The sequence below is a fragment of the Schistocerca cancellata genome, chromosome 3 (genome assembly GCF_023864275.1).
Source record: "Schistocerca cancellata isolate TAMUIC-IGC-003103 chromosome 3, iqSchCanc2.1, whole genome shotgun sequence".
NCBI lineage: Eukaryota > Metazoa > Arthropoda > Insecta > Orthoptera > Acrididae > Schistocerca > Schistocerca cancellata.
In genome coordinates this window covers 934,131,575-934,152,921 of record NC_064628.1, presented here as the reverse complement: position 1 = coordinate 934,152,921, position 21,347 = coordinate 934,131,575, and the positions used below count along the sequence as shown (strand labels likewise).

The following is a 21,347-nucleotide window of genomic DNA, read 5'->3' as shown; positions in this document are numbered from 1 at the left end:
GCAGAGCGGGAGAGGCAGAATACGGTTTCGCCGCTTGTGCCGTGAATAGAAGCCGACGTCAGACGTTCTGAGCAACGCGAGACGTCAGAGGTACGACGCGATAAGATGTCTAACTTGTGTCAGGGGCAGGTAGCTCCCGCTTTGATGGCAGCCGACTAAGTCTCCGCAGCTAATCAACGGTCCAGAGGAATCTCCATCCCCGTGGCTGCCTTAGCAACCGAAACAACAGCGAGTGAGCAGTAACGGTTCTGCAGATACTCACCATCAGCTGTTAACCAAGAAATACTTTTGTAAGCTTTTCGAAAAAATGAATCTGATTTGTTATTTTAACGCTTTTCTGGCGCTAGCGGTCAGTTGTTTCAAAGGCGAGCGAGTTACTATAACCACCACGTACAATTACAGACTTGCTACAGATTGACACTTAGCTAAATTGTTAGCATTTTTTGCGTTAACGTTGGACTTCTAGAGCGCAGCTCGGGGACAAGATGATTGAGATCTAGAAAAGAGTATGCATAGACTATAAAGATCGAAGAATCATATGTAAGCTTTACAAAAATGGGACCTACATCACTGCAGGAAGGATAAACCGAGAAGTAGTGCTGATACGAAAAGGTATCCAACAGAATTGCTTATTATCAGCCGTTACCTTTAACCTGTCGGCCTGGGTGGGAGAGGAGTAGGAGAACACTCGCAGACAAGTATACTAGCACACGGCCGAATGACAGATATGTTAAGATATGCTAATGATGCAGCTGTCCCACTTAAAAGTGCAGAACACCTTCAAGCCATGTTATTTAAAATGGATAATGTTATGAGGGAACAGAATAATATGAAGGTAAATATCTTCAATGCTAAAGAGGTGGAATGTGAAAAAGAAGAGAAAGCAAAAGTCCAAAATTACATCGGTAATCAACTATTTGATCAAGTTGAGTAACAATATACAGGCAAAAGTAGAAGTCACAAGAAGAGTTCTTCAAGCAGAAAGGTGCTTCCAAGAACAATAAAATCTCGCCTCAAAAAGAACCAGCATTGAAATCAGAAAAAGCCTATGTTTAGAGTATGGTTTCGTGAAATGTGTACTCTGGGGACTGAAGAAGAAAAGAAAGTAAATTATTTCGGGGTGTGTTCAAAATAAAGTGAATTGACTGGGTGGCCGAGGGTTCTAGGCGCTAGTCTGGAACCGCGCCACCGCTACGGTCGCAGGTTCGAATCCTGCCTCGGGCATGGATGTGTGAGATGTCCTTAGGTTAGTTAGGTGTAAGTAGTTCTAAGTTCTAGGGGACTGATGACCTCAGAAGTTAAATCCCATAGTGCTCAGAGTCATTCGAACCATTTGAATTGTTTGGGCTGCAAACGAAGAAGTTCCCCAGTTTTTGCGAAACCCAAACAGGTGTTCTAAAAGTGTGGCTTCAATTTTGTTTTTATGTGGGTTAGGACAGTTCCGGTTATTATTTTCGATGCATGAACAACTAAACTGAGAATCTTGTAGTCTTCACATTTTAAGGAATTTATCTTCTTTTAGGTGGGTATCATTTCGATATCTGTAACAGTTTATGAAATATGAGGAATGTTGGGGATTTTCACTCTGGCTTTATCACTGGCGCCGCGCGATCGCAAATGAGCGTGTTACATGAGATCAATTTTCTTGAAATTGGTGACAGACAGATACCTCTACCCAGCTCTAAGGAAAAATTCAATATGTTAGCTAAATTTCATACGCTACAGCATGTTATGTAATATGCACCAAACGCAAAATCATAGCGACCTGTATTTTTTATCGCACATTTTTCAAGTGGTTCAAGTGGCTCTGAGCACTATGGGACTCAACTGCTGTGGTCATAAGTCCCCTAGAACTTAGAACTACTTAAACCTAACTAACCTAAGGACATCACCCACATCCATGCCCGAGGCAGGATTCGAACCTGCGACCATAGAGGTCGTGCGGTTCCAGACTGTAGCGCCTTTAACCGCTCGGCCACTCCAGCCGGCGCACATTTTTCCTAATATTGCTCAGTGTCTTACTATCACATATACCGGGTGATCAAAACGTCAGTATAAATTTGAAAACTGAATAAATCACGGTATAATGTAGATAGAGAGGTGCAAATTGACACACATGCTTGGAGTGACATGGGGTTTTATTAAAACCAAAATAAAAATACAAAAGTTCAAAAAATGTCCGGGAGATGGCGCTTCATCTGATCAGAATAGCAATAATTAGCATAACAAAGTAAGCCAAAGCAAAGATCATCTTTACAGGAAATGCTCAATATGTCCACAATCATTCCTCAACAATAGCTGTAGTCGAGGAATAAAGTTGTGAACAGCACTGTAAAGCATGTCCGGAGTTATGGTGGAGCATTGGCATCGGATGTTGTCTTTCAGCACCCCTAGTGATGTCGGTCGATCACGATACACTTGCGACTTCAGGTAGTCCTAAAGCCAATAATGGCACGGACTGAGGTCTGGGGACCTGGGAGGCCAAGCGTGACGAAAGTGGTGGCTGAGCATACGATCATCACCAAACGACAGCCTGCCAGAGTGGCCGAGCGTTTCTAGGCGCTACAGTCTGGAACCGCGTGACCGCTACGGTTGCAGGTTCGAATCCTGCCTCGGGCATGGATGTGTGTGATGTCCTTAGGTTAGTTAGGTTTAAGCAGTTTTAAGTTCTAGGGGACAGATGACCTCAGCAGTTAAGTCCCATAGTGCTCAGAGCCATTTCACCAAACGACGCACGCAAGAGATCTTTCACGCGTCTAGCGCCATCCTGCATAAACATCGTACGTTCCAGCAGGTGTTTATCGGCCAGGCTGGGGATGATGCGATTCTGTAACATATCGGCGTACCTCTTACTCGTCACGGTAGCAGTTACTGACGTTTTGCTGTCCAGCGCCATCTGTCGGACATTTTGTGAACATTGTTTTTTTTTTGTTCTAATAAAACCCTATGCCATTCCAAGCATGTGTGTCAATTTTTACCTCTCTATCTACATTATTCCGTGGTTTATTAAGTTTTCAAATTTATACCGAGTTTTGGATCACCCGGTATATCGGCCACCGTATCCTGCCCGAAGTACATAAGAGCTTTGTTTACGTCAGCGGTCGGTGCTCCCGACCCCCGCGCTGAGCCTCGGCACGTCCCGCCCGCCCCGCCGCTACAGCCGCCGCCGTGCTGTGCAGGGCTGCCGACGGCGGGCTGCGCGTCGCCGGGGTCCCCCTCGGGCGGCTTCGAGTCGCCGGTGTCGTCGCGCGCCAGCGAGTCCGCCGGCCCGGTGGCGCCGTCGGCCGGCGGCTGGCTGCGGGTGTCGCCGGGCAGCGCGCGCGGCCGCCTGCTCTACCGCGTCCAGATGCTGCTGCTGCCGCTGCTGCCGGTGGCGGCGCTGCTCGCGCAGACCGGCGTCAACATGGCCGACGGCATCGCCGTGCACTCGGCCGCCACCGCCGTCGGCAGGCAGGTCAGTAGCAACCGTCCGCATCTGTGCACGACAGGCGGCGCATTCCACTCTACCAGCTATTCGTGTTCTTTCCCCTTCCATTTACATATGGAGCGCGGAAACGAGCCTCCGTACGTGCTGTAATTGCTCTCACTTGTCCTCGTGATCTCTATGGGAGCGATCATAGGGGTTGTGCTATCTACATCTACACAGATACTCTGCAAGCCACCGTACTCTGCTTGGCGGAGGATACCCTGTACCACTATTAATCTTTTCCTTTCATATTCCGTGGCCGCGCGTAGTATCCGCGTGGTCTGAGGCGCCTTGCCACGGTTCTTGCAGTTCCCCCCGTCGGAGGTTGGAGTCCTCCCTCGGGCACTGGTGTGTGTGTTCTCCTTAGCGTAATTTAGTTTCAGTTAGATAAGTAGGGTGTGTAAGCCTACTACTGTGTCCAGACTAAGCGCCTGCAACTCTCGCTTCCCGCGAAGCAGACCGGTACAGCGGGCTCCGGACCGAGTAGGGGTCAGCCTGGCCGGTCGTCCCGGAAACACAGACGCTTCCCAGGGACCACCAGGAGGCGTCCACGGCGCCGCAAGAGGTCGCCACAGCCGCGGACCTCTTTCCTTCCGCTCGACACATGACTGCAAATAGAGCCAGCCATATCCATGCGCCAAGCACTATTTAGGCTGGCGCAGGAGCCTGGAGGGGCAGTTCACGCCGAGCGAGCCCACTGGTGTCATCGTAGCCGCCCCGTCATCGTCCATTGCCGCCAGCGTACCGGAGCCATCCTCGCAGGGCCTCTACTCGTCCTCGGACTCAGGTGACGGAAACGTGGACTCGTCACAGCTCTTCATGAGACGCCCGGGGTTTGGCTTGGTGAAGTTGTATGGTTACTACATGCAGTTTCTGTTTGGAAGAATCTCTGATTTAGTTATTGGTAGGCTTGGAGGATCAGTCCTACCTCACGAATATTGTTTTCTAAATTTTGAAGAATGACTTTAGTTTAAATAAAAACGTTATGACTCACACTCTGAGATTTTCCTATCCGCGGACGGTGGATATATTACCTACTGAGCGATGACCTCAGCAGTTTCGTCCCATAGGAACTTACCACAAAAATTTCCTATTCCACTCGCAAATAGCGTGAAGGATAAACCACTACCTGTATGCCTTCTTACGAGTCCCAATTTCCCGTGTCTTATCTTCGTGGTCCTTACCTGCAGTGGCAGTAGAATCGTTCGGTAGTCGGCTCCAAATGCCGTATCTCTAAATTTTCTCGACAGTGTCTCTCCAAAAGAACGTCGCCTTCCCTCCAGGGATTCCCATTTGAGTTTCTGAAGCATCTCCGTGACTCTTACCTCTTGTTCGAACCCACCGGGAACAAATCTAGCAGCCAGCCTCTGTTGCTTGGATGTCTTCCTTCATTCCAATCCACTATGGATCCCAAGCACTCGAGAAGTACTCAAGAATAGGTCGCACCGGCGTCCTATATGTGGTCTCCTTCACATATGAAACCTCTCTTTCCTAAAATTCTCCCACTAAACCGAAGACGACCATTCGCCTTTCCTACCGAAGTTCTCAAATGCTAGTTCCACCTCAATTCGCTTTGCAACGTTATGCCCAGATACGTAAACGACTTGACTGTGCCAATAAGGACACCAATAATGCTGTATCCGAACATTATAGGTTTGTTCTTGCCACTCATCCGCGTCAACTTAAATTTCTTCCACATTTAGAGCCAGCTGCTACTCATCACACCAACTAGGAATTTGGTCTACGTCGCCTTGTATCTTCCTACAGTCATTCAACTTCGACACCGTACCGTACGCCACAGCGTCATCAGCAAACAACCGCAGACTGCTGTCCACCCTGTCTGCCAAATCATTTATATATATATATATAGATGACAACACCGGTCCCATCAGACTTCCCTGGGGCACTCCTGACGATACCCCTGTCTCTGATGAACACTCGCCGTCGAGGACAACGTACTGGGGTCTATTATCTAACAAGTGTTCGAGGCACTCGCGTATCTGTGAAATTATTCCATATGCTCGTATATCCGCTAATAGCCTGCAATAGGGCACCGTGTCAAATGCTTTCTGGAAATCTAGAAATATGGAAACTGCCTAATGCCCTTCATCCATAGTTCTCACTATATCGTGTCACAAAAGGGCAAGCTGAGGTTCGCGCGAGAGATGCCTTCTAAAACCATGCTGAATAGCGGTCATAAGCTTCTCATTCTCAAGAACGTTTATTACATCCGGACTGAAAATATGTTCAAGTATTCTACAGAAAACAGAAGTTAGGGACATCTGTCTGTAATTCTGCGGGTCCGTTCTATTACCTTCCTTATATGCTGCAGTCACCTGCTGTTTTTTCCAATCGCTTGGGACTCTGTGCGGGGCGAGAGATTCGCGACAAATGCAAACTAGGTAAGGGGCGAATGGCATAAAGTACTCTTTGTAAAATGGAATTGCGATTCCATCCGGACCTGGCGATTTATTTGCTTTCAAATCTTTCAGTTATTTCTGTACGCCAGGAATGCTTATTACTATGTCGTCCATACGGGGGTATGTCCGATGGTCAAATGACGGTATGTTTGTTGGAATCTTCTGTGAGAACGATTTCTTGAACGTGAAATTTAAAACTTCAGCTTTCGTTTTGCTACTTTCAACTGCTGCACCAGAATGGTCAACAAGGGCCTGAATAGAAGCGTTAGACCCGCTTACCGATTGCACATACGAGCATAAATTCCACTGGTTCTCCGCCAGACATTTTGCTGAGGTATGACCGTCTTATGGCTCGCGCATAAATCCTTTTACAGACGCACAAATTTCTACTAACCTTCGTTCGTCGTCATTTATGCGTTCCCTTTTGAACCGAGAGTGCAACAGCCTCTGCTTCCTCAGTATCCTCCGAATTTCGTTGTTAAACCGTAGTGGGTCTTTTCCATCCTTTAGCCACTTATTAGGCACATAACTCTCCAGACCCCGATTTACAATCTGCTTAAAGTTTTTCCGTAATTCCTCGTACACCCGTCTTACTGGAACTAAGTGATTTATTAACGCCGAGCGGTTCTACAGTCTGGAACCGCGCAACCGCTGCGGTCACAGGTTCGAATCCTGCCTCGGGCGTGGATGTGTGTGATGTCCTTAGGTTAGTTAGGTTTAAGTAGTTCTAAGTTCTAGGCGACTCATAACCTCAGAAGGTAAGTCCCATAGTGCTCAGAGCCATTTGAACCATTTTGATTTATTAACTTTGAAAGGTGGCTACACTGAGTCACAGCGCCAGAGATTGCGCCAAAGATTATTATTCCGCCGCCTCCACTGGGGCAGTAGTAGTTCAGAGGTTGCCGTGGGCAGTACTTGTTGAGAGGATGTCGTGTGCAGTTGTTGTTCTGTTGGGCGAGACAGTAGATGCTGTTGGGTTGGTGTAATGTATAGATGGAAGATGTTGCAATGATCGTGGTGTATTTTTCGTTAATATATGTATAGGTAAAAAAAAATTTTTATTTCACATTTCCTTAATGACAATGCCTCTTGGTCACAGGTTCAGTCAACAAAGCATCTGGCTCGTGTTCATGTATCAATTCCGGTTTCTATGTGCAATTATAGTATTTCTGGTTTTTCAATTAGTTCATTGTAAATGGTGTTTAAAATATATTGTCGCATTGAGGAAGAACCGTGTCAGATACATGTACGTTGAATCACACTACCACACACAGAACAGTTACACTTGTGCTTTGTTGTTTCGTAGCTTTCATAGTTGCAGAGGACTTAATTAATCAGTTGTGTTAACGGAAATTTCCTTTCATTCTTTATTGTTATTTTATGCAATCACATTGCGTACCAATACTAGTCAGGGCCAACCGGTTACGAGACTTCGTAACCAGACACACAGCTACTAAAATTATTGTGCCTTAATTAAGACCCCATGCAACTTTTGTAATCGTAATTGCTATAATGACATCATGATCGCTAATCCCCGTTCCTATATTGACGTTGTCCATAAGGTCCAGCTTCTTTATACTTACTGTATTCCTAGTCATCATTTAAAGCGGAGTCTTGAAACTGTATAAGTAGACCTTTTCGGGATACTTCTCGGTTATCTTCTAGAGTTTGTCGATTCGCTTTCTGCAGCATCTCTGTGATGATCTCCCACTGGTGAAACAAGCCTGTGACCATTCGTGCTGCCCTTCTGTCTAAACTTTCAATATCTGCTGCTAATTCTGCTTAGTAAGGATCCCGCACACTTCAGCAATGTTCTAGGACGCGCTGCACGAGTCATTTGTAAGCACTCTCTTTGTAGACGTTGTAGCTTTCTGTAACGCTCTGTGGTTCTTTAGTGGATACAGGAGCGAGGAACAGATGTGATACGTGTACAGAGAATTCAGACATCAATTTATCCTACATCTAATACCAAATACTAAAAGTAATACATAATTTTGTATACTGTAGTTGCAGCGTTAGTTTCTAACAGCAGGTTTGAACGTTGAAAAAGGTACAAAGGTTTACAATTCAATCAGTCTGTAAATGTTACGAAATAGCAAACTCACGAAGGGGATCTGTGCACCGATGTTTGAAACTAAGTAGACCCGCAGCTGGAACTCCATGCATGTCATTGGCAGCGGCGTGTGCGTCCACGGCAGCGCCCTCGCGTTGCGGTCACGGCTGTATCAAACGCGGCGGTGAGGCCACAGGAGAGCTTATTTTAAAGCGCTGCCGATACCGCATTAGACTGATTGTTTTTCCCCAGTATTCATCCAACCATGGGAAAAATGGTCCCATAAAAGCACAAAAAATGCGAATATGTTTCAGTTGATTTAAAAGACTAACTGAAAACTGGGGCTGTAGATGCCTCATCTGCCTTCCTCAGCACCTTTAAAAATTTTCACGAAAATTTTGGCATAAGAACAATTCTAACTTCAAACTCCCACAAGAACTCTTAACTGCAACTCGCTCACACACAACTACTCCATCGCTGCACGTTGCCCATAACCACCCACCCCCAGTTGCCCTCACTCACTCACACAGTCAGCCCAACTCACTGTTAATATCTCTTTTTGTCTCTCGGTCATTGCCTCCCATGCCACAGCCATAGTCTGCTTTGTTCTGTCCTACCACTATAGTCAGTCTCTTCCCACTATCGCTGTCTCCCTTTCGCTCTCTGCTGTTATCTCATTTGTTCCTTCCCATTGCCGCTGTATCTTCTCATTGTCACTATGTCTCTCTTCCACGTTGTCATTCCGTTAGTCTGTATCTCATTATCACTGGCTATTAACCACTTTCACTTTCTCATTTTCTTTATTCCTCTCCGACTTCCGCCATCTTCTTCACTCTTTTCCTAGCACTGTTCTGTCACTGTCAACTATGTTACATTGCCACTGTGCGCCTCTCTTTCTTTCACATTTGCATTCTCTTTTTCGCTCTTTCTATAACACAACCAATGTCATCTATCTTCTAGTATTTGCTGCCACTGTCTCCTTCTTTCTCAGCACAAAAAAGGGCGAACAAATTTGTGGGAAAAATTTTAAAAGCGCTGGGGAAGATAGTGTGTGTCAGTTGGAACCCCACTTTTTTCGTCAGTTTTTTTTTAAATAGACAGGAACATATTCGTATTTCTTCTGCTCCGATAGCAGAATTATTTCGTTGGTTCCCTTTTCTCCTGCTGCAGCAGGACATGGAACTCGTATGAAAATAAATGTATTGGTCAGTAAAATTTAGATAGTTTACTTTCGTAAAACTGAAAAACACGAAACTAATTTCACACAACAGACCGCATTTCACGTGCGAGAATTTTTAAATGTGCGTCAGTACTACAACACGGGGTTCCCATATGAAAACGGGAACGCTTTATAGCTTATTTCTCCATGCTACGTCTCTTTATAAACAACGTTTCCTCCTCACGCCAGATTTTAAATGCGCATTTTACGTCTACAAGTTGGGTGACTTAAAGTGTGAGTATTAGTTGAGGACCAATTGGATGAAAATCAGTGTGGGTTTAGGCCTCTTAGAGGTTGTCAGGACCAGATCTTTAGCTTACGGCAAATAATGAAGTGTTATGAGTGGAACAGGGAATTGTATCTATGCTTTATGGATCTAGAAAAGGCATATGAACGGGTTCCTAGCAGGAAGTTATTGACTGTTCTACAAGATTATGGAATAGGAGGCAAACTTTTGCAAGCAATTAAAGGTCTTTACATGGATAGTCAGGCAGCAGTTAGAGTTGACGGTAAATTGAGTTCATGGTTCAGAGTAGTTTCAGGGGTAAGACAAGGCTGCAACCCGTCTCCACTGTTGTTCATATTATTTATGGATCATATGTTGAAAACAATAGACTGACTGGGTGAGATTAAGATATGTGAACACAAAATAAGCAGTCTTGCATATGCGGATGACTTAGTTGTGATGGCAGATTCGATTGAAAGTTTGCAAAGTAATATTTCAGAGCTAGATCAGAAATGTAAGGACTATGGTATGAAGATTAGCATCTCCAAAACGAAAGTAATGTCAGTGGGAAAGAAATATAAACGGATTGAGTGCCAAATAGGAGGAACAAAGTTAGAACAGGTGGACGGTTTCAAGTACTTAGGGTGCATATTCTCACAGGATGGCAACATAGTGAAAGAACTGGAAGCGAGGTGTAGCAAAGCTAACGCAGTGAGCGTTCAGCTACGATCTACTCTCTTCTGCAAGAAGGAAGTCAGTACCAAGACTAAGTTATCTGTGCACCGTTCAATATTTCGACCAACTTTGTTGTATGGGAGCGAAAGCTGGGTGGATTCAGGTTACCTTATCAACAAGGTTGAGGTTACGGATATGAAAGTAGCTAGCTCTGGTGTAACCGCAAGGCGGGCATTCGCTTGCGTTCGTTCGTATTCCGCTGGCTGCCTGTCTCTTAGCGAACCATCCAAACAGAGAGAATAACATACAGAGAAAGGTGGTGGCCCGTCATTTAGCGCTCCCTGCGGTGCCTAGCTGTACTGTCGGCCGCCATGTTTTGATAAGGCATTCTGAGGTTGACTTGAAAGCGGTAGAGTACGTTCTCCAGCTCGTAAGATATCCGATTACCTAGTTCCTTTGCGAAATCACGCCCACCGTTTGCACAGTGTGTAAGTACACTCACCGAAGTAACTACGAAAATTTTTATTTTAAGTGAATAATGTTTACAAATATTACCTGTTAGTGATTATGCCAATACTAGACCTATATCGTATGCTAATGTTCATGTTCGCGCCCTATTTAGCGGCAGTTCGCCATTTTACCTTCAGTTTTCGTTATAGGAACGAAAAGTGTAACTTATATTAAGAAAATGTATATTAGATAATGGCCGACCGTGGTGGCCGAGCGGTTCTGGGCGCTACAGTCTGGAACCGCGCAACCGCTACGGTCGCAGGTTCGAATCCTGCCTCGGGCATGGATGTGTGTGATGTCCTTCGGTTAGTTAGGTTTAAGTAGTTCTAAGTTCTAGGGGGCTGATGACCTTAGACGTTAAGTCCCATAGTGCTCAGAGCCATTTGAACAATTTTTTTATATATTAGATAATGGGCAAGTCCCTTAGTATTTTGACGGATATTATGTACATACATCGTAAATAAACTACAGAAAGTGCAAAGGGGTCCACTACGTAACTTCTATCAGTCACTTTGCAAAATCTGGCTCTGTATATAAGCAGAGCAATCTGATTAATGAGAAGGACAAAGTAGTATATTTGTTATTAGTAATAAACTCACTATCAACCAAAAACTCCTCTGCATATTCGACTAATTCTGAGGCTTAGATAGAATTATACCCGCTATGCGGCTCAGTGTTTCCTTGCTGCGTGCAACACAGCTTTTCTTTTGAATTAGATAATAATTGAAATTAACATACACTTTCCGTAGTTTTCCTTTTGTAAATGCTCCGCTACTGATGGTCTGTGGTTACACTATTTATTATAAAAGCTACTGACACTGTCGAGAGATGATTTTTACAAAGTTTACTCCGCTATACTCAGAGGTGTTATTGTTTCTGACTGTAATTATTGTTAAAAGTTAACAGCTGAAAGCTATTTCGTAATTCCCTTACCTACTACCATGCACTACAGCCCTTTCTTTTCTTTCCACAAAACGTTACGGAAGGATGTTCAGTTTGCTATATTCCAGGCATGGTGTCGCTTCTCAGAGCTATTCTCTCTCTCTGGAAACATAAAGGAAGTTCGCGGCCCACCACTCCAGCTGTATTACTACAGAAAGCTTTCGTCTGCTACCTAGGCCACTTTCTGTTAGTGTTGACATGACTTGTGTGAGCGATACAATGGTCTAGAGAGAGAATGTAATGTTGCTGCCAGAACAGGATAGATATCATACGTGCTTCTCGGATCCAAGACGTCCACAGCACAAATGCCATAGGAAGACAGATATGATTGGTACAAAATTTCTAGAGCACTAAAAGTTCGTGCTGGGGACGTGAGAAAGACGATAAATTATGACATGCTTGCATCAGGTGGGAACGAAGTGAATGAGCACAAGTTTTCAAACACTTTTTATTCACAACGGAAAGCACAGAAAATTTCCTTGAAAGTGAACAACTATGAATATGCATCTATTGTGGAGACTAAATTAAAAATATACGAAACAGTTGATCGTTGCCGTTGCTTGTGTTCGTTGTACCTACAATTCCATAACTGATGTACCACTGTTATGTTAGAGATTTTTTTATGATGATTAAAAGTGTTTTAACCGGGTTCATGCTACCTGCCCTCCTACATACTACACTGCACAACAGGATGAAAGGATTACTCTGTTGGAAACACCGTAATTGTCTCCCATTTCGGCGTAGGGATTTGAAATTTATCTGAAAGGCGCATATATCCTTTCACTGTAATGGTGCAATAGCACGGCACCCTCCAACGTCACCCTCGGGCTAGGCGACGTTTCGAGCAGAAAGGAGTCATCACATGCGGGAGAAAGGCCACAGCTCAGAAATTCATGTGATGTGTAAGGTAGGTTAATTATGTCACATTGGCATCAAATTCAACCGTCGTCGTGTCATGCGAAGGGAAGATCGTCACACTTCCTCTTACCCATATTTCACCTTCTCTGCGATGGAGGTCAGAACCACGACCCCCACCGTTGAAATCTCGAGGTCTGTTATTGATTGCCGAGTAAAACATTTCAGACGTACCTCCGCTCAGAAGCGACACGGAAAGGAGTCAGGAGGTGGCATAATGGTCGTCAGTGAAACCACCCCTTCCATTGGGGCGTTGATTCCAGCAGGACAATTTTCTTGACAATAGTTGTCACTGCCGACACCGTGCAGACAACTCAACCTTTATCTAAAGACAGCAACGACATTAAATATGATCACACTCCTTCGGAGAGCAGTGCGACTGAAGTTTTTTCTGTTGTACATGTTGGAAACACTAGGGACCGATTAAAACCGTTCGATGTAGTGAGAATAACAGCAAGTACACTCAAAAAACGATTTATTGCAAGCGTTACACATAATCCCCATATACGAGGGCAGTTCAATAAGTAATGCAACACATTTTTTTTTCTCGGCCAATTTTGGTTGAAAAAACCGGAAATTTCTTGTGGAATATTTTCAAACATTCGCGCTTCGTCTCGTATAGTTTCATTGACTTCCGACAGGTGGCAGCGCTGTACGGAGCTGTTAAAATGGCGTCTGTAACGGATGTGCATTGCAAACAACGGGCAGTGATCGAGTTTCTTTTGGCGGAAAACCAGGGCATCTCAGATATTCATAGGCGCTTGCAGAATGTCTACGGTGATCTGGCAGTGGACAAAAGCACGGTGAGTCGTTGGGCAAAGCGTGTGTCATCATCGCCGCAAGGTCAAGCAAGACTGTCTGATCTCCCGCGTGCGGGCCGGCCGTGCACAGCTGTGACTCCTGCAATGGCGGAGCGTGCGAACACACTCGTTCGAGATGATCGACGGATCACCATCAAACAACTCAGTGCTCAACTTGACATCTCTGTTGGTAGTGCTGTCACAATTGTTCACCAGTTGGGATATTCAAAGGTTTGTTCCCGCTGGGTCCCTCGTTGTCTAACCGAACACCATAAAGAGCAAAGGAGAACCATCTGTGCGGAATTGCTTGCTCGTCATGTGGCTGAGAGTGACAATTTCTTGTCAAAGATTGTTACAGGCGATGAAACATGGGTTCATCACTTCGAACCTGAAACAAAACGGCAATCAATGGAGTGGCGCCACACCCATTCCCCTACCAAGAAAAAGTTTAAAGCCATACCCTCAGCCGGTAAAGTCATGGTTACAGTCTTCTGGGACGCTGAAGGGGTTATTCTGTTCGATGTTCTTCCCCATGGTCAAATGATCAACTCTGAAGTGTATTGTGCTACTCTTCAGAAATTGAAGAAACGACTTCAGTGTGTTCGTAGGCACAAAAATCTGAATGAACTTCTCCTTCTTCATGACAACGCAAGACCTCACACAAGTCTTCGCACCCCAGAGGAGCTCACAAAACTTCAGTGGACTGTTCTTCCTCATGCACCCTACAGCCCCGATCTCGCACCGTCGGATTTCCATATGTTTGGCCCAATGAAGGACGCAATCTGTGGGAGGCACTACGCGGATGATGAAGAAGTTATTGATGCACTACGACGTTGGCTCCGACATCGACCAGTGGAATGGTACCGTGCAGGCATACAGGCCCTCATTTCAAGGTGGCGTAAGGCCGTAGCATTGAATGGAGATTACGTTGAAAAATAGTGTTGTGTAGCTAAAAGATTGGGGAAAAACCTGGTGTATTTCAATGCTGAATAAAACAACGCCTGTTTCAGAAAAAAATGTGTTGCATTACTTATTTAACTGCCCTCGTAGTTGCTGAAACTAGTGAAAATTTCAAAAATAGGTTGCAGCAATCTTCACACTGCTGAACTCAGAATGCATGATGCTCACGACAGAAAATTAAGTTAGTTGTATTACATGTGGAGCAAAGGGGCGGAAGAGAGTTAAAAACCACACACAACTTATGCAGAATCTGACTTACTCGTTTACATGTCAAAGTACATATAGAAAGGACATTTTTAGCTAGTGAGCTGTAAAAGAGTATTTTTTATCTTTATTTCTTTCTATTTCTCACGTAGTGCATTTTCTCTCTTAGATTAAAGTAGCACTATAACGTTGGTTTCGAAAATGCAGGGAAGTTCGTCTCTTTCAACAGTGAAATATTCATCTGACGGCATCCACGTTTACTCTGCGCTTGCATACACCGCGTACATTCCAGCAGAGCTCAAAGGTCACGTTGAGGCTGTACGTCATACTTGAGAGAATTGTGGAACCACTCTTTGTAGAAGCGTTTATAGAACTTAAATTACGTCACAGGCTTTGATCCCTTTCTCCGTGAAAGGCAGAAGAGCTTAATCGTTACTACGACTTAATCTAATATATTTGCTAAATGTGATTCGTAATTGACAAGGCAAGGAAATAAATTACAGGTAACGTTGTAAGGCTTGTACCTCTACATTTTTCCAGAATGTCATGCCCCGAGTAAATGCATTTTGTGCCGCACGGCGAAAATTTTCTGAAGTAAAACTTATATCTCTCCCGCTTGTCTATCTTGTGACATCATAATAAGTTGGGTACTGTCGTTCCAAAAATGCTGTGACCGTGCTGACTCATACGAACTGAAAGTTGAGGATCTTTATTATAACAGTACAAGTTTCTACCTGAAGACGACTACGCTAGCGTTCAAACTGTGTAGTAATTAGTAAAAAGTGGCACTTATGGTTTAGTAATGGTAAATAATTTCACTGGCGTGTTACAGTTGTGCACTAGTCCCCATGCACAACATTACAGAGTTACAGCGATAACTAAATAAAAGAGATTCATACATCAGTATATAAATGCTATCGTGAGAAATGTATACTCACGAACTCTTCCTCCATTATATTCAGACTTCATTTGTTTTGCGTTATCAGTATGGAGAGCCGGCCGCGGTGGTCTAGCGGTGCTGGCGCTGCAGTCCGGAACCGCGGGACTGCTACGGTCGCAGGTTCGAATCCTGCCTCGGGCATGGGTGTGTGTGATGTCCTTAGGTTAGTTAGGTATAAGTAGTTCTAAGTTCTAGGGGACTTATGACCTAAGCTGTTGAGTCCCATAGTGCTCAGAGCCATTTAGCCATCAGTATGGAGATGATGGCGCATGAATTTTATTTAACCGTTCAACTCCGCTGAGTTTGTGTAACACCTCAGTCAGTAATGGTTACAGGATGCAGATATTATGGTCAGTTTGGGTGCTCTCTCCCTCTTTACGAGAATTCCACTTCCAAACGTTTCTGTTGTGGGCACGTGGACTGGAAAAACGTCAGCAGTTGCTGGAACATTTAAACTGTATAGATCTTATAATCAAATTTTCCCCGAGACAAAATGGTTCAAATGGCTCTGAGCACTATGGAACTTAACTTCTGAGGTCATCAGTCCCCTAGAACTTAGAACTACTTAAACCTAACTAACCTAAGGACATCGGACACATCCATGCCCGAGGCAGGATTCGAACCTGCGACCGTAGCGGTTGCGCGGTTCCAGACTGTAGCGCCTAGAACCGCTCGGTCACACCGGCCGGCTGTTATTAGTTACTACACCTGTTAACCTAGTTTTCTTATATATCCGTATCTCTAGCTCGTTATTTGCGTTCTCGATCAACAAATCAAGATAATTTAAATTTTCTTGTTCGCTCGTTCTCTACTGGGAATACGATATTCTTATGCATCTTGTTAAGGTCACCTGCCGTTTCATTAAGTCATTCTAGGATCGTTGAAACACTTCACGTGTGTCGTCAACATACCTTCTGTAAATAAGTAGTTTATCGCTGCGAATGAGGTCCACTGAACATAGTTATAAACGAAATATTTCGGAGGTTGAGAAGCGCCTTACCAAAGAGCAGCACTCGTTAGGAAGCACCACAGGCAGCTCGAATACGTGTAGCACCGAGGAGAATTTGAAGAAAATAGAAATAATTTGTGCCCTGAGAGAAAAACGATTCATTGTGTTAAACGAATAGACATAAGTGCTTATGGTGACATCAGTTAGTGTGGAAGTAGCTGGCGCAAGAGAACAAAGATGAATCGCTGGTTTGGCAGAGTACCGATGTAGAGCTTTATCTATTTATTTTTTTTTGTATTTACATTGGTTACGATTTGTGTATGATAAAGTTGCGCGTTGAGCAATCATCGAATCCGAAATTTATAAAGGGATTATTCCCGGTCGTGGAATTACCCATAGTCGTGACCCCGACGAAGAGGAGATTTGGAACTGAGCTTATTTTTCGTTTTGAGATGATGAGGGACGTGACATTGCAATCGCCAAGGACTGGAGCTAAAGTGGAGCAAACCACATCTCCAGCTAATCCGCGACTTGCAACCGGCTACTTGAATAGGCAAGACTTGTATTGCGCGACCCGTTTTGGTCGTGTCAGACTTCCGCCGCTCTGGTCTAATCGACCACTGACGTGATTCACGCACAGAGAGCGCATCTCTCAGCAATGCAAATAGCGCCTCCCCCCCCCCCCAGTTCGCTTGCAGACGCGAAAGTGTTAAGACGTGCTGCGCGGTCGCTCTTCCGTGTGACGCTTGTGTTTGCCTACTGGTGCACGCGCGTAACAGCTTTCGTTTGGTACGGTTTTCTGTTAGGCACATTAACACCTGACATTACTGTCGGTGACGGCAAGCCCCGCCCTGTATTGTGGGGTGTATGGAGAAGGGCGTGGTGACTTCGACGCCCCTATGGGACAACATCAACGACAACCACCTGCCTAGCGGCTACATCCAAATGCAGCACCCTTACCAGCTCCTCCAGGAACTACATTGGACAACACGACGGCTGTGATCAGCCACTCGTTAGCAGCTGTTCGGGGAGAATCTGGGCTACAGCCGGCAGAAGAGCATATGGATTTATCGGAACTGGATTCCTCCAGCTTCTCCGCTACGAGAAACAAGCGACTACGAGAAACAAGCGACAAAGTGAGGTCTGTCTGGATTTAAGAAATTCCAAAACCTTCATAGCAGACGCTAATCAACTCTTACCTCTACCTGATGTTTCAAATGTAGCTGACCCCCCTGTAGCAACTGCTTCTGGGCTCACTCCTAACCAACATGCTGCAACTGACGCCCCTCCTGTGGGACCTGCACCTACTCCGAGGTCTCTCAACTTTCACAAACGTACAGATAGGGGACCATTCGTAGTTTACGTGGAATGTTTGGACAAAAACGTAGGCCGCTTGCACCCTATGGCACTAGGGAAATTATTGCATATTTCCTTGCCAGAAGTGAAGAATTCTATACTTAACATCTCTTCAGCAGGAAAAATAGTAGTTAAGGTGGAGCTGAAAACCCCAGACAAGGCTAATTTCCTAGCTACTAGTGAGGTATTAAAGTCAAAAAATATAGCTTACATTCCTTCCTTTGTTGTCCATAAGCTGGGAGTAATCAGGAAAGTAGACACCAACCTTGAAGAAGCGGAGATTTTTGCAAGTCGTACAACCTTCCCTGTTGTAGGCGTTCGGAGTTTTACGAAGAGATATAGTAAAGACCAAATCGTTCAATTGCAGACCTGTTTGTTAACCTTCGACTCTCAAACCTTACCGGAAGCCGTGTCTATTCACGGAACAAGATGTCCCGTAGACCTTTATGTACCAACTGTCAGGCAGTGCTTTAATTGTCTTCGTTGCGGGCACATCAGCAAACAATGTCGATCTCAGATGAGATGCATTAAATGTAGTGGTCCACATAATGTTGAATCCTGTGTCTCACCTATCACTATTTGCGCTCATTGCGGGGGACAACACGCATCCACGGACCGTTCCTGCCCGGAATACCATATACGGCGACGAGCTCAAGAATTAGCTACGTTCAACAACATTGACTTCAGGGATGCGCTATCTATTGCTCGTATGCCAACCTATGCATCCGTCACGGGGGTTCAACAACATCACTTGCCGGCTCCGATCATTCCTGCGCCAACAAATTTGAGCTCTCCGGGCTTTCAAAACCCACAACTCTTCCCGCCGCTGCCCGCCGCAAGCATGCAGAGTCAACAACGCGGAAGTGGGGACGCAACTCAGTGTGCAACTGTATCCCATAGTGCTCAGAGCCAGCCAGTGTGCAACTGTGCCCCAGCAGACACACGTCGCAAGTAAACAACCAAAGTAACGTTCGTGGGTGGTCTCAGTACCGCAGCCTGTTATATCCCATGCAACATTCATTCACTTCTATCAGCCAAAATCCATACCAGCCTGCTGATCACAGATTAGCAACCCCACAAGCGTCGAATCAACGACAGCCTCGAGGTCATGCTGAACTTATAGATAAGATAATAAATGTGATTGATATTGTCATGCAAAACATGAGACAAAATAGTGCTATGAACAATTCCGATATCCGGCACCTCGTTACTAGCATATTTCAATCTCTCTCCCTAAATTATGGCGGCTTTAAAAGTATTGCAGTGGAATGCGAGATCGGATAATTCTAATAGAGAAAGCTTGCAACGAGAACTGTTCGTAAGTCAGTCTGATATCGTTCTGTTATGTGAAACTTGGTTCAAATTAGAACGAACTGTTCGCTTTCAAAATTATTCTGTAGTCAGGGAAGACCGTCTCGATGGGTGGGGCGGCGTAGCTATATTGGTAAAAACTTCAGCCGGCCAGTGTGGCCGTGCGGTTCTAAGCGCTTCAGTTTGGAACCGCGTGACCGCTACGGTCGCAAGTTCGAATCCTGCCTCGGGCATGGATGTGTGTGATGTCCTTAGGTTAGTTAGGTTTAAGTAGTTCTAAGTTCTAGGGGACTGATGACCACAGCAGTTGAGTCCCATAGTGCTCAGAGCCATTTGAACCATTTTTTTGGTAAAAACTTCGCTGCCGCATCGACAACGCCCATTACACGTACCTGTCACCAACCTTGAATTAGTTGATGTGGAGATACAAACTGCCCACAAAACCTTTACAGTTGTCTCGTTGTATAACGCTCCCCACCACAGTATCGTGAAAGATGACTGGAGACAATTAATAAGACAGCTTCGTCCTCGCTTTATCGTAGCTGGAGACGTGAATGCCCACCATGTAGCGTGGGGAGGAGACGTGACAGACAGGAACGGCAGGATCTTGATAAGTGTTATCGAAGATAATGACCTAGTGATACTCAACGATGGCTCTCCTACTATGATAACTTCACCTCTCCGTAGACCCTCCGCAGTTGATGTAACTCTTTGCACCCCCTGCTTTACTGAAATCTCTAATTGGTGCGTTAAAAAGGATTCAATGGAATCCGATCATTTCCCAATAGAGTTTCACATTAACATCAACGTCGATACTACGCACATCTGTTACTCTAATAGTACGTGGAAAATCAAGGAAGCCAATTGGGCCTCTTATAAGGAAACGGTTCGGCGGGCACTCGCAAATACGAGACTTGACTTACGGGACGAAGATGCATACCCAGTTTTACTCAATGCTATGAACGTCGCAGCTGGCATCAGCATCCCTAAGAAAAGAGTTTACAGTAATGAAGCACCGTTCCCCTCCTTGGTGGAATTCTGAATGCTCTCGGGAAGTTGCGAAGCGACGACTCGCCTTGAAAAATTATCGTCAGAATCCTTCATTGGACAACTTCTTGTCTGTGCAAAAAGTGAACGCGCGAGTTAACCAGCTCCTGAAGAAAACCAAGAAGGGCAGTTGGAAACAATTTTGCCTGTCCCTAAATAATGAAACCAGTATGGCAAGCATCTGGCATAAAATAAAAGCTTTTAGAACAAGAAGACTGTCTTCCTCCCCTCCTGCTACCACGGCCTGGTTAGAGGAATTCACAGATACACTCCTGGAAATGGAAAAAAGAACACATTGACACCGGTGTGTCAGACCCACCATACTTGCTCCGGACACTGCGAGAGGGCTGTACAAGCAATGATCACACGCACGGCACAGCGGACACACCAGGAACCGCGGTGTTGGCCGTCGAATGGCGCTAGCTGCGCAGCATTTGTGCACCGCCGCCGTCAGTGTCAGCCAGTTTGCCGTGGCATACGGAGCTCCATCGCAGTCTTTAACACTGGTAGCATGCCGCGACAGTGTGGACGTGAACCGTATGTGCAGTTGACGGACTTTGAGCGAGGGCGTATAGTGGGCATGCGGGAGGCCGGGTGGACGTACCGCCGAATTGCTCAACACGTGGGGCGTGAGGTCTCCACAGTACATCGATGTTGTCACCAGTGGTCGGCGGAAGGTGCACGTGCCCGTCGACCTGGGACCGGACCGCAGCGACGCACGGATGCACGCCAAGACCGTAGGATCCTACGCAGTGCCATAGGGGACCGCACCGCCACTTCCCAGCAAATTAGGGACACTGTTGCTCCTGGGGTATCGGCGAGGACCATTCGCAACTGTCTCCATGAAGCTGGGCTACGGTCCCGCACACCGTTAGGCCGTCTTCCGCTCACGCCCCAACATCGTGCAGCCCGCCTCCAGTGGTGTCGCGACAGGCGTGAATGGAGGGACGAATGGAGACGTGTCGTCTTCAGCGATGAGAGTCGCTTCTACCTTGGTGCCAATGATGGTCATATGCGTGTTTGGCACCGTGCAGGTGAGCGCCACAATCTGGACTGCATACGACCGAGGCACACAGGGCCAACACCCGGCATCATGGTGTGGGGAGCGATCTCCTACACTGGCCGTACACCACTGGTGACCGTCGAGGGGACACTGAATAGTGCACGGTATATCCAAACCGTCATCGAACCCATCGTTCTACCATTCCTAGACCGGCAAGGGAACGTGCTGTTCCAACAGGACAATGCACGTCCGCATGTATCCCATGCCACCCAACGTGCTCTAGAAGGTGTAAGTCAACTACCCTGGCCAGCAAGATCTCCGGATCTGTCCCCCCATTGAGCATGTTTGGGA

General features: G+C 45.7%; 1 protein-coding gene across 1 annotated transcript in view; it reads left to right on the top strand.

The window, feature by feature from the left end:
- Positions 1 to 3,392: 3,392 nt before the first annotated feature.
- The window catches only part of LOC126174745 (atrial natriuretic peptide receptor 1-like), a 381,570-nt gene continuing 363,615 nt past the window's right edge, over positions 3,393 to 21,347 (top strand). Inside the window, exon 1 of the mRNA XM_049921065.1 lies at positions 3,393 to 3,454. Within this exon, the coding sequence (XP_049777022.1) occupies positions 3,404 to 3,454 (51 nt within the window). The 5' untranslated portion in view covers positions 3,393 to 3,403. The remainder of the gene's footprint in view (positions 3,455 to 21,347) is intronic.